The 14,054-nt window shown below is 42.0% G+C and overlaps 1 protein-coding gene across 8 annotated transcripts in view; it reads right to left on the reverse strand.

Annotated features, from left to right (window-relative positions):
- The window catches only part of KALRN (kalirin RhoGEF kinase), a 525,469-nt gene that overhangs the window by 285,559 nt on the left and 225,856 nt on the right, over positions 1–14,054 (reverse strand). For all 8 annotated transcript variants that reach the window (XM_064451199.1, XM_064451195.1, XM_064451194.1 and 5 more), the window contains exon 6: positions 4,637–4,759. In XM_064451199.1, the coding sequence (XP_064307269.1) occupies positions 4,637–4,759 (123 nt within the window). The remainder of the gene's footprint in view (positions 1–4,636; positions 4,760–14,054) is intronic.

Here is a 14,054-nt window from a genome sequence, read left to right on the forward strand (position 1 = left end):
GCTGGGAGACCTTCCCTCTTAATTAAACCCTCCAACTCTAGAACAATGCTTTCTTCAAATGTATAAAAAGAATACTTTACACTCACAAAAGAAAAATGAGCAGTGAGAAGCATTAAATCTGCAAGTAACTTGGCTGTGTTCATCTCATTTCCTAGAGAACTACTTGAGATATTGTGATGATAAGCAGTGAAGGTGGGCTGCAAGAGAAGGGTTTTACAGATTAATTGAAGTTAAAATTTGATTGCTGAAGACTTCTTTAAAATAAAATTAAAAAAACACAGCTTGCACCATGTTACTCTGAGTTTAGAAACTATCTGTGAAATGAACCTAACACATAAATCCAAAGCAGAATGTTTCAGTGACAAAATAAACTCATGAGATATCTTTAAGACCTTTAAGTTTCTATAACAAGGCCAATTATATGTAGCCTGTTGCAGAATAATATTGGATGGTATTTTAGTTCAGCCTACATACAGAAAAATACCATTCATTTAAGATAAATGTTGTGAATCTTCAGCTGACATCATTAGCCTTTACGTGATAATTTTAACGTGTTTGAAATATATTGTGACTTTCTTAGGACAACATGCATCTCCATCTACTGTCAGACAGCTAAGTCCCTGACAGCAGGATGGGCAGCAATGCCAGCATTGAACTCTGCCATTTTTATTCATGCCCCACAGCTGATGCCTCCTGCATGCTAACACCCTCATATTCACAACATTGACTTTTAGGGACACCAGGAGTCACTCAACATTTTTCTAGCAAAGAATCTGCTCCATCTAAAAAAAGAGCATTACTGCTGACAGCGGCACTATACTGACGTAGTAACAGCAGCTCCAGGTTAGTTCAAGTAGCCTGCAGCTTAAGGTTATTACTCTCTTCCCACTATTTTCCCAATGTCCTTTCAGTGTGATGTACCCCCACCTCTGCTGTTCCAAAAATAGGGCACCTGACCCTCTGCAAGACAGCAGTCCTGTTTAATTCCACAAGCCAGCTTCACCAGGCCAACTTCATTTGCCAGCCTGTGCAACCCTGGCATTGAAATCCCCTCTAGAAAGGCCCTTGTGCAGACACACAACACAAATTCAGGCCTTTCAACAATATGAAAACTCTCGAGAAACCTACTTGATCATAAGGAATTTCAAGCACTGAGTAAAACTCTCATATTTCTGATAAATACCACGGATGCCTCATTTAGATTAAAAAAAAAAAAAAAAAGGAAAAAAATCTCCAAAAGCGTAGTCTTGAGTTGCATCTGTAACCTGAAATATTTCTACAGCTTTTTTACCCTAACTTTGCCATACTGACAACTCCTCATGTAACCTGTGCTCGACATTGGAAATCTGTCGAAGAATTTTTTAAAAAAGTTCCTACTGAGAGAGCATACTGCAAGAATTTTTTAAAATAGAAATCTAAGTTGAATAAACTGTGCCTGTTTGCTGTATGAATCGATGTTGATTCAAAACCAAAATGAAGGCATCACTCCATCATCAGAGGGGATTCTAGGTCTAAAATGTAACCAAAACTAAAAGTAGCATATGGAAAATTACATACAGGTGTATTGCTCTCTTTGAGTTATATTCCTATAATAAGGAGGATTACCTGAGAACATATATATCATTTGGCATATTTGTTATATTGTGGGGCTCCTCCACAGAGTCATATACTCCAGTCCAACTAACCAGTCCAATTAATTAGAGGAGACTTGAGCGCCATCTCTCACTGTACTTACAAGTTGAAAGTTAAAGGTGCCCAGTATTCATGCCCTTCCACATAGATCCCCTATGCTAAAGAGATGGAGGAGACAATAAAGAGGTGGGAAGAACTGGCTCAAAAACAGAACTCAAAGGGTCGCGATCAACGGATCAGAGTCTGGATGGAGACCTTTAAATAGTGGTGTTCCCCAGGGGTCTGTGCTGGGTCCAGTCCTGTTCCATATATTTATCTATGACCTGGATGCAGGGATAGAGTGTAACCTCAGCAAGTTCACTGGTGACACCAAACTGGGAGGAGTGGCTGATACACTGGAAGGCTGTGCTGCCATCCAGCGAGACCTGGACAGGCTGGAGAGCTGGGCTGAGGGGAACCTCATGAAATGCAACAAGAGCAAATGCAAGGTCCTGCACATGGGGAGGAACAACCCCAGGCACCAGTACAGGCTGGGGGCTGAACTGCTGGAAAGCAGCTCTGTTGAGAAGGACCTGGGAGTGCTGGGGGACAGCAAGGTGACCCTGAGACAGCAACAAGCCCTTGTGGCCAAGGTGGCCAACAGTATCCTGGGCTGCATTAAAAGGAGTGTGGCCAGCAGGTCGAGAGAGGTTATCCTCCCCCTCTACTCTGCCCTTGTGAGGCCACATCTGGAGTACTGTGTCCAGTTTTGGGTCCCCCAGTTTAAGAAGGATGTGGAACTCCTTGAGCAAGTCCAGCAGAGAGCCACCAAGATGATCAGGGGGCTGGAGCATCTCCCATATGAGGACAGGCTGAGAGACTTGGGTTTGTTCAGCCTGGGGAAGAGAAGACTGAGGGGGGATTTCATAAATACCTATAAATATCTAAAGGGTGGGTGTCAAGACGATGGGACTAGGCTCTCTTCATTAGTGCCCAATGATGGGAAAATGGGCACAAGTTGGAAGACAGGAAGTTCCACCTCAATACGAGAAAAAACTTCTTTCCTGTGCGGGTGCCAGAGCAGTGGCACAGGCTGCCCTGGGAGGCTGTGGAGTCCCTTCCCTGGAGACATTCAAAGCGTGCCTGGACGCATTCCTGTGCCCCCGCTCTGGGTGTGCCTGCTCAAGCAGGGGGGTTGGACGAGATGATCTCCAGAGGTCCCTTCCAAGCCCTACTATTCTGTGATTCTTTGTAGATTGACTCATGCTGATTGTATGGGCTTCCATATGACTATATATGTGTGTGGGTTACACTGGAGACAGTGCAAGACTGGAGCCTCATCAGCTGTTGCACTCTTTCTCCTCAGCCAAAAAGGCCTCTCTCCTGGGCAGCTCAATTACACAGGAGTTTGGCAGCACTGAGATGGTGAGATGGCACAGCTGCAAGCCACAGTGCAGCCAATGAGAGGTCCCTGTCCCCAAAAGTTCTTCCAAGATCTTTGCAAATGTCTCACTACCTTGCATTCCTCATTCCCAAAAGTTCACTTCGGGACAAATGGAAGAATCAAGGAAAATAATTTTTCTTCCATTAGGTGGCACCCTCCCTGTCACTTGCTAATTTTCTATTGACAACGGTTATCTCTTTCCAAATTTAGCTCACGGTTATTTTAAGAAAATAATACCAGACAGTACCACAAAAAGGGTAAAGGGAGGTCCTCCAGCTTGACTCTTCTAATAGTGTTTCCTGAAGAAATATGACCTACTTTTAATGCACTAACCTCCAGGACACATTTATTTGTTAGGATTCTTTAAGCAGCGCTGTTATATGGAGGCCATACTATCCTGTACTTTGCTAGATGGCATTGTGATGGCAAGCTCAACAATCAGGTGCCTAGAGCCTTTTTTTCAATGGTCCTTCTAATTATAATCATAATAAATACATGAATGGACTTTATAAACAATTATCATCTTCCACTGTTATGCAAAGCCCTACTGAGGCACAGTGCTTTGGTGAGGAATAGCTAGGTGGGTAGAAATGGCAGGTGGAATTTAGGTCAGAGAAGTTAATTACTTGATCTGGAACTGGCCAGAATAGCAGGGTTAACACCTGTAATCTTATGAAAGTGGTGTGTGGTCTTGAATGACCTCAGGTAGGTTCACATTTCAGACAGCTGCTCTCAAGTACCTTGCCCTTGGGTGGCATAGTAGGGTGCGGCTCTCTAGTGACTTACACCACCAACTTAAACACCAACCACCACCTTTGAGGTCTTGGCCCCGGTGCAGCTGCAGTCTGACTGTGCACAGCATGAAGAAGTACACCTGCAGGAGTTGGTTTACTTAGGGCGAGTTTTCACATAGTTGAAAGAGAGCATTCAGAGAGGGCTCATCTCTGCATTGTGCAAATGCAGCAGGGGGTATGCATGTGTTTTTCTAGTTCAGTGCAACAATCAAAGCATCAATACATTCTGTCCTCATTTCTGTGCTGAAAGCAGAGCAGTTTACAGAACAAATGCCTGGAAAGAATAAGAAAGTGAGCAAAGCACTCATAAATGCATAATGATTTTTTTTGTTTGAAAAACAACAAACAAAAACCTAAGGTAAACTGAGTTGCATTCAAAAAGACCGACCAATTAACTACTGAAAAAGCCCAAATCCCACTGTGGCCACAACTGACAGCTTGATTAGTGTCTCCTTTTCAGGGTTTTGAAAGTACCTTAGCAGGGTGTGGGGGGAAAAGCATAAATTATTAAGGTGCCACCTACAGCTCTCATTAATTCCCAGAAAAAGAAATGTCAAAAAACGTAAAAAAATATTGTATTTGCTTTCCAAAATGTAAACATACTCTACAGGACTGTGCTGCTCTTAATAAAATAATCATATATCAGTGCCTGGGTGGACAGAGCAACACTCCACCACAGCCCAGCCTGACCTGCCTTACTTCACCTCCCGCAGGTCCATGGGGTTGCCTGAGCTGGAGGCAGCCTCACATGCACAGTCCCACTGTTCACTCTGTGCCCCCAACTCACCATGGAATTCATGGCAAAGTGATTGTGCTGTGTCTGTAGGTCAAGGGCGTGTTGGTAGCTCACGCCGATCTCCGTGTGACTTTGCAGGAACAATTCTTTGTTGTGGCTGATCCAGTCAAACATCTAGAAGTATTCACACAAGACAGAGGAAAAAGAAAATTGTTAGATAGGGATGAGAAAAAAAGACAGTCCAAAATATAAAAATCCGCATTTCTGAGGCAGATGTACATGTAGCACAGACAACAAAACCTCATCTCAGTTATTCATCAAAATAAGTTGATGTTGAGCAATGGAAGCATTTAAGTTATCACCATATTTCATTACTATCAAAATGATAGGTCAGGAAACATAATTCATAAAGCATGTTCCTTAGTAAGCTGATCCCATAGTCTTTTCCTATAAGTAATGAGAATTTCTTACATAGAAAGATGGCAGCAGAGGGACCTAAAATCAGGGGTTGCTTCACTGACCAAAGATCTAGCAGTTCATAAAGTACCCTTAATCCAAAATGGACCAAAAATTCCATAAATATTATTGATGGGATTTTCTTCCCCCCTTTCTTTTTTGTCTATACATAAAGTTTCCAAATGTTACGTCCAAATAGCCACTTGACTTCCTACACTTATATTTCCTAGATATTTCCAATTCCAAAGCCAGAACCCAGTCTATCTTCCACTTATTATTTTTGGAGTGAAGAGAGAAAAAGGAAAAAAAAAAAGTATTTTATTAACATCGATAAAGAGTGCACATTTCAACTTCTCCTACTTCGAAATGTATTTCCAAGCAAAACAGATAGTTCAGTACTTCAGATACAGTTAGAAATATATTGAACAGAGCTGATGAAACTCATTTCTTATTTTGTAGCACATTAATGTGACACTTAAATCTGCAGCACGTTCATTCCTTATAAGCTGTCACAAGTCAGCTAGGAGATAGTGTATTTATGTTTTGGCTTGTTCTGTGTTGTGTTAGAGACCAAATGCATTTGAAGTGAGAACCTTTCATTCTTCACTCCTGTCTAGAGCTCTGCAGGCATTACAATCTCAGATTTCTTCTTTTCTGCAACCGTTTTTGTTACAGAACATGTTCCCTTATCTCCATCCCAGCAAGCTGGGAACTGTCCATTAATAAGGACTCTTTCATAATTAAAAAATCCAACTTGTTAGTTCATTACAAGGAAAGAAAAATTAATTATAGAAGCAGCGGAGACCAGGTCAATACAGTCCCTGGTGTTAAACAGAATGTTTTAGGGTGAAAAGGTAAGTGAAGCAGCTTATAAGCAACCACCTTACAGTCAAAGGATCAGTCCAGATCTTTGTTATAACATTTATGTGTCGTCCAGTCAAGAGCTCTTTTGTTCTTTAGCACCAAATAACAATTTTTGACCTGTAACAGCTGAAGAACACTCAGAGCCCACTGCTCACACACTGTGTGCTGCTGTAGTTTCTCAGCGTCAGTTATCTGTTCCCTGTAGAGATGGTGCTCTGAAGAGTAAAGACCCTGTGTGGGTCACCTAAGATTCCTGCAATAAGCTCAGCATTTTGTGCTGAGCACTTGATTCAGCATGGCAGTGCACTGCTTTATGCAGGGGATTTGCAGAAATAATATTGAATATCCCTTTCATCAAAATGCAAATAAACATTGCTGGTGCTCAAATGCCACCAGCCACACTACGCTGAGCTGGTCCCAGAAATCTGTCACATATGCCTGACTTCTTAATCTTTTATTTATGAAAATACAATGGTAACTGCAGAGTCTATACTAGCTTATATTTTGTGTTGATGAATAGTCTTAAAGGCCAAATTTGGTTCAAGTTACAATGATGCAATTCCAAAGTAGTATCATTGACATACATAGTTACTTCCTCATCTGTATCCGTGGAGCTGATCAAAATCAGGCCTATCACCACTTTTTCAGAAAGTATAAATAAGAGGAGTTTTGCAAGGATTAGGTCAGGGGTTTCAAACGTTACTGCCAATTAAACAGAATGAAACAACCTACTATAACCTGAAGAGACACCTAAAACTTTTCTGTTGGATTCTTTTTTCTCCCATTATTGATTTAATAAGCACAACGTAATTTGCCACACTTGGGGGCTTAAAGGAAAAAAAGCCATAACGACAATTAAGAAAGAAAAATTCCATAACAGCAAAGTCCATGCCCCAACAACAAGCTTTTAAATCTCTGCTGAGAAACCAACACAGATTTCTTCTAAGTAGATATATGTTTAATGTGAACATTTTTAATGTTTTAAACTATCTAAAGACAGCCAGGGAGAAGAAAACTGGCAGCAATCCACTAAAAATAAACAGTAAATCTAATATTTTATGCTCAGCAAAGCCGAATCAGGATCTTTTTAAGACAAGTAATTTAAACTAGTAATCTATTATTCTGTGGATAGGGAGCATTTCCTCCATCTAATCTATACACGTATTATTGGATGAGACTGTAGGTTAAGTTAAACCATGCTTCTGCCTTTTAAAATACAATAATAAACTATCAAGGAAAAAAAAAGGAAATTTAAAAGATTATTAATACTTTTGTCTTGTTTAATCAACTGAAATACACAATAGCATTTGAAAGGATGACCTTCAGGAATTTTGAGCAACAGACCTCAGTGATGAGATCTGTACCGCCTTCCAAAACAATGTGTTTTTTAAACTTCTATTAATGGACAATAGCAGATTTTGGAAGAGACTCAATTTCAGTTTAGACTTTGAATCTATTATGTTCTTCATAAAAAAATTACGTTGGTTTCAGCTGGCCTATGCCTGTAGGAAATTATCCCCCATCAGTATGGTCTGGAGTATCTTCCTGACTCTCCCATGTCTCACTTGAAAGCCCAGAGAATGAAGAGTTTTGAGTTTCATGTGGTTTGGAGCAGAGAGGAAATAAAGCAAGATGCCTAGGAATGGGTGCAGAGGAAAAAGATGCAGATTCACCACAGTCTAAAGTAGGGTTAATGATGCACTTTTTTTCTGTAAAAACTTGCATTGCTCTCAGCTCTTAATGAATAATAAGCAGTATTTGCAGAAACCAGGGCTTTGCAAGACTGCAGACATGTCCACCTTAGGCAAAGCATTACTATATCTGAGATACCGAAACAAGTTCCAGGTGAATCAGTACCTCTGCATGGCACAGTTCAGTGCTGTGTGAAAGTAACAACTTGACCCTCCAAACCAGGACAGCCTGGGCACAGTACTGCTTGGATTTCTCTACCTTACTTTTGTTTCCAGGGCTGGTTCATTCAGAGACTTCTCAAGAATTTCTGCTTAATGCTCACTTAACTGTAGACATTTTCCCAAGTACCCAGAAGATAATATTGGCTTTTCTTTATTGCACAGGTATGCTTTTACTTTCACCCTCCTGATCAAGGATGCACAGAAATTATAAGTATTACACAGTACCACAGATCACAAGATTTGCTTAACAACCATGGGATTTAAATAAATAAATAAATAATGGGGTCTTACATGCTTTTGAGATCTAATGGATTGTGTTTTCAAACTTTTCTCTTCAACCACTAAGTCTACAAATGGACTTAAACAATTTTCTCATAATGACTGGAAACTGAGGCTCTGAAAATACCAGTTGTTGGGTGACTCGTGGTGATGCTGTGAGAGTTTGCAAAGTGTTGCCAGGAGGTTTCAATACGAAGGTCTGTCAACATTGTCTGGCCTGGCCCATATTACTAGCAATATTTCCTGAAAACTTGCAAGTTAAACTTGTTTTCCACATAAGAAACGCTGACACTTCCTGTGTTCCTGAAGTGAGTGTGCTGCCTAGTTTGCTTAATTAAAGCAAACCATTAAGGATGTGAGCATGGCAATGGCCCAACAATTGCTATTTTACTCAACCCTGCAAGGACTGCCTCGGTTTCAAGGGGCTAACTTAGGCTCCTGGAAAAACATTCAACATCCTTTGATAAGTTAGTTTCCCTGTCAGAGGAAAGAGTTTTTAATACAGTAAATAGCAGAGTCTGGATAACGTGCTCTGTGAGATCAGCTTAAACCAGATACAGTGTCTCTGCTAACTGAGATTTTTCCATGTCATAACAACATTGCTATACAGAACTGTGTCAACGAATCTCATCCCATTCATGAAAAAGACTGCCCTAACAAACCTAGTCTAGCGATCATAATAAAACCAATGGATCTTTAATTACTCCTTGACATAAGAGAATTCTTAGTTGGAGTTGTGCTGACTGCCAGTGAGTTAATTCTTCTCTTAAGTCTGCTATCATTCCTGCAGTCAGGAATTCACACTAAAGAGTAGCACAGAGTAAGTAAGATTGGACATTATATCACTGAAAACATGCGAACCAACTATCCTCAATGTCTCCCAGACTGGCACTTCTCCACATTGCTGTAGATAATCTGGAGACCAATTAAGTGGTTAAGAGTTTTCCTGGTGACTGAGTAGTTGGGGGGAGGGGTTAAGCATACTTAAAACAGAAGATAAACTTCCAATGTTATTATCTCTTGTACTCCCTCTTTCTAACAATACAGAAAGGAAAGCGAATGCATATGTTGAAGAATGTTAAGCGCTACATTTAATTAAGAAAATTAGTCTCTTATGAGAGAGTCAGAAGAACTAAGAGCAATATAAAGGGTCTCTGCCCAACGTTTTGCTAGAGCATCTACCCTAACTGTCATTAATGATCATACATGCGCCAGTAATTATTACATATGTGATCTTGAGACCACTTGAGAGTTAGGGTATCAGATCATATCTCCAACATCAGTCGTGCTGGCAACAACGAGTTCTTAACCTCATGTTTTGTCATCGTAGTTGATGAGTTACTAGGAAAATCCAGGTTAAGTGTTAGACCAAACAGCAGGTCTCAAGCTGGTCATGAGTAAGTCCTGCGGAGGGACAATGTGTCTCCATACTTTCCCTGGATTTGTAACATCTGGCAGGCTAGTGAGTACAGGGCGAGAACAGCTGTTTGGGAACAGAGAAGAAACACATGGATATGCAACAGCATGCATGCAGACTGTGTGCAGTCCAGCCCTCCCTTAGATAAAATTATATTTGTAATATAATTTCAAAGAATAACCTCTGCTCTCCGGCTTTTGCCAGAGCTCGTGGAGGAGCACTAGCATGGGATTCTGAAACAGTGGTGCAGAGCACCACAGGATGACACTCCCATCACACAGCTGGCAGCACACCCTACACCAAGTGGTACTGATGGGAGGATTACAGCCCTTGTGGTTTTGGCAGCAAGTGAACTAAATATATTTATTAATGAAATTGTTCATACATGCTAAAAATAGCAAATCCCAAATCCATCTAACACTATACTAGGGCTGGAATTAATTATGAACCTGCTTGTAGCAAATAATCTTCTTTAAGTTCTGAGCCATTGATATCAAAATCATACTGGTAAGTAAGGGCATAATGATAACCACTATAACCACACCATCTTGAAGAACAGCCTAAGATACATATCAAGAAAATGGTCCCAAAGGGACACTCGGGTTAACTCCAATCACTGCTTTTGGCAGCTAACCACAGTATAAAATTTCCTTTCATAAAAGGATGACGCTCCATCTGAAAACTAGTTAAGTGTCACAGTTCAGCTCCTCCCATGAGAAGCAGTTCCAGAAACTTTCTGCTCCTGTTACTGAACTCTTCACACACTCTCTGACCTAGGTCAGACTCATGGCCAGTTTACACACATTTGCTCTTAGGTCAGTGCTATCCTTTAAGGTAAAAAAGTACTCCTCCCAGGTGTTTATCCTCTTCCAGTGTGGACAGGGAGGGTTCACTGTCTCTCCTGCTGCTTGTTTTACTAGAGCCAAACTCTTTCATTTCTTCATAAGATGCACAGTCTCTCTCTACACTTGTTTGAGTTCATGGTTATCTTTCTATGCAAGCTAAGGTCCTGCTATACTTTTGCGGAATGTTGATTTTTTTTTTTCTGGAAATACTCCAGCTGACATCATCTAGGATCACCTGTGCAGTGCTTCTGGCATCTACTTCAGAAAACAGAATACAAAAGCAGCTACTGAATCAACATGAGTACCTTCTGCATTACCTCACTATCTTTTCTCTTGGTAGTCTCCTCCATAAATATTGACAAAGACCAGTAACGTTTACTGGATTTGCTCTAACAAGCACAACTTGGGTTATGTTCCAAATGAGAAAAGCATATTCAAGAGCACTTAGAAAAAAAATGAGAAAGAGTTTTGTAATAGACTGCAGTCTCACATGTAATGCACCAGACATAAATGTATTCTCCCTCTAAGCCTTCATATAGGGCTAACAAACCACAAAGGGCTAAACTAACCACTACAAGGTCTATGCCTATCTCATTAAGTGAGTTCAAGTATTCATAACAATTCAACTGAAGATATATCAAGCCATATTCCTTACACCTCTTACAACTGAATTTAGCCAGTATTTGAACAATAAGAAAAAAAAGCATCAGATTTATGGTACATCCACAGTGTACACTGTTATGCAAGGGCCTTATCCTGGAAAGATTTGCATGTCGGCTACCTTTATAAAAGGCAATCAATGAAGAAAGTCCCCTAGTGCCTCCAGACAAGAATCATAACTACAGTTTAACTGGAACTAGCCATATCTAGGTCACCTATACATCTGGAAAAGGCCAACAGAAGTGCATCACCTCTACAAAGGAGCACATAAGAAGAGGCAACAGTCTAAAGAATCAGGACATTTACCCGGAATACAGAAAAATCCCTCCATTACAGCCTCTGAGCTAAATTCAGCAGAACAGCAGGCTGATACTGGCTGTCCAGGCTAGCTGCTCCCTAAGGGATGAGGAGCCAGCAACAAAGAGCCAGCAGAAAGGACAGGGGCCTCATTAGTCAGGGCATGTCCCACAGCCCCTGAGGGCTGATAGCAACCAGGTTTAATCAAAAGATCATTGGGCAAGTTGCGATGTCAAGACAAGTCCAAGCTTAAGCTAGGAAGTCAATCAGCAGGACAGCATCAGGTCCCCTGAGGGCAACTAGGCTCAGACATAGCCCCATGACCACAGCACAGCTCCACAAGAACTAAGCAGGTCCCAGGTCATGCCACAGTGCCAGTCAATGGATCAGTGTCTGGCTCAGCAGAGCCCATTGCTCCGCAGAGCAGGGCAGGGCTGTAGCAAAGCTAGAGGCTGATATCCCACAGCTGAGCTGCAATGGTGCTCCTGGCCCATGGGTGAGGGTTGGGGAGGCCCCGAGCAAGGCTGGTCAGGGCCACTAATGCCCCAACGGTGCCCACAGGGCCCAGACACTGGGCTGGTTACATGAAGGGTCACTATGAAAATGGCTGTTCTCAGACAGGAGTGAACTGGCCCCAGAATAAATTTTGGACTTAAAGAAAACTTTGATAGCACATCTCATTTTTTTCATGAATCAACAAATTTGTTGAAAACTGCTTCAACAGAAAAAAACCCCAATCTGCTGTTAATTCCTATTGCTGCTCTATAAATACAGTCTTAATTAGATCAAAGTACTTGTAGGTTTAAAATAGGACTCAGCGTACATCTAAATGCTTTACTAAGCCAAGGCCTAAATACAAAATTTTGTTTGTTTCTGTGTTTGTCTCTTGTTTACAGACGGTGACGGACAAGCCAACACTTCTGCCAGATCTTTCCCTTTCACATGTGTTCGGCATGATCCACAGCCAGGGTAAATTGGTGTCATTCCAACGAGGCCAATTTACACCAGCTGAGGATTCAGACCCACAGCTGTATTTGTGTAACCTCAGTGCTGCATGAACACAGTTTTTCCATTATAAATATCTGTGTATATGATTCATAGAGTACAGTAAGTTTAAGCTACAGCACATTAAATTATTCCAGACAATGGGGCCAACTGTCAACCCACTAGAAAATTAGCTAGATGTGTGACGTGACAAATAGCTTTGTATTAATATCAGAGCACCACTTCCAACATACTCACGCTGAATGTTTCTACTAAATGCCAGAGTAATAGATCTGTGTTTTTTCCTGATTGATAACAAGCCACAGCCATGCACAAAGTAAGGCGTGGGATTCCTATAACACTGAGGAGAGATGCAATTTTATTGTTGAAGGTGGGACAAAATTACAGATACTGAACAGATAAATATGACTAACAATATCTGGGTGTATTTTATGCATCTGTGTTGTTTGCTTGCTTTTTGGAATATTGTACCTTTCCACCACGCATAGTGACATCAAACACTCAGGCATTCCTGGAAAGGATTTTCTGTTCCTTAAAATGGAAATGGCCTTTCCTGGGCACAGATCGTCTACAGAGACCTGATTGCTGTCTAAGTGCAAGTTAATTCATTGGCTGGATAGGAAATATAATACAAAAAGAGATAAATAGACAACAGCCTTGTGATTGGAAAAAAAACCAGTGTAAATTATTAAAATACCAGAGTGGGTCCCCAGATGAGTGATCCTCCTCTCAGTTATTAGAATCTGTGAGATACAATTTCATTCAGTTCAAAATGCTGTGTGAGTTTGGTGACTTTATTACAGAGCCTGGTTCTATTCCCGGCTTAATATGCGATGCTCCAGTGACTCCAAAGAGCTGCCATTAAAAACAAAACAGCCAGACAGATGTTTGCTGTTTTGTATCAGAAGTGTAGCATTTCCCCTAGCAAAATCACCTGTGTCTGAGGCCCAGCAATACAGCTGTGGTGTAATCGTATGTTAAAACTCCCGTCATGATATGACACTTTGGAGCCAGATCTCCACGCAGATAGAAAGGAGAGGATGTCAGCTTTCTGCTGGATTTCAGGGTGTCCACTGCCCCGTATCCCTGTGCCCCAGCTACTCCCCCATCCCATGAACCAACTGGTCCAATGCTTTTCCTCAACACAAGCAAACCTGGCAAGCTGGGATGGTGGACAGTGTCCCCGCCTGAGGGCTCCACAGGTGGCCCTAGGCCTTGTTGCCCCCTCGGCACTGCCCCTGGTTTTCATGGGGCTGCCTTAGGGCTTACCTCAGTGAACAGTTGTGTTGGTACAAACCTTGAAATCCAACTCACTCCTCACAGTGACTTCTGATTCCCCAGAGCTGAAAGGATTGTAAAAGCTAATTTGGCTGAGTGTAAGGGTACTTGTGCACTCCCCTGAGCAATGATTGTGAGAGGCAGGTTACACAGCAGGGCAGCCTGTCAGGAGGCCATGAGCTGCCCCGAGCTGCCCCTGGCTGGTTCCCACCAGCTCTGGCACTGACAGAGGCCCCAGTGGGGAAAACCACCACACGCCAGAGCCCAGCCATCGCACCAAAGCATCCCTCAGCCAGAGAAGTCCTGCACTTGGGTCACAACAACCCCAGGCAACAGTACAGGCTTGGGGAGGAGTGGCTGGAGAGCTGCCTGGAGGAAAAGGACCTGGGGGTGCTGGTTAACAGCCGGCTGAACATGAGCCAGCAGTGTGCTCAGGCGGCCAAGAAGGCCAACGG

Source organism: Phalacrocorax carbo, chromosome 5, assembly GCF_963921805.1.
Source record: "Phalacrocorax carbo chromosome 5, bPhaCar2.1, whole genome shotgun sequence".
Lineage (NCBI taxonomy): Eukaryota > Metazoa > Chordata > Aves > Suliformes > Phalacrocoracidae > Phalacrocorax > Phalacrocorax carbo.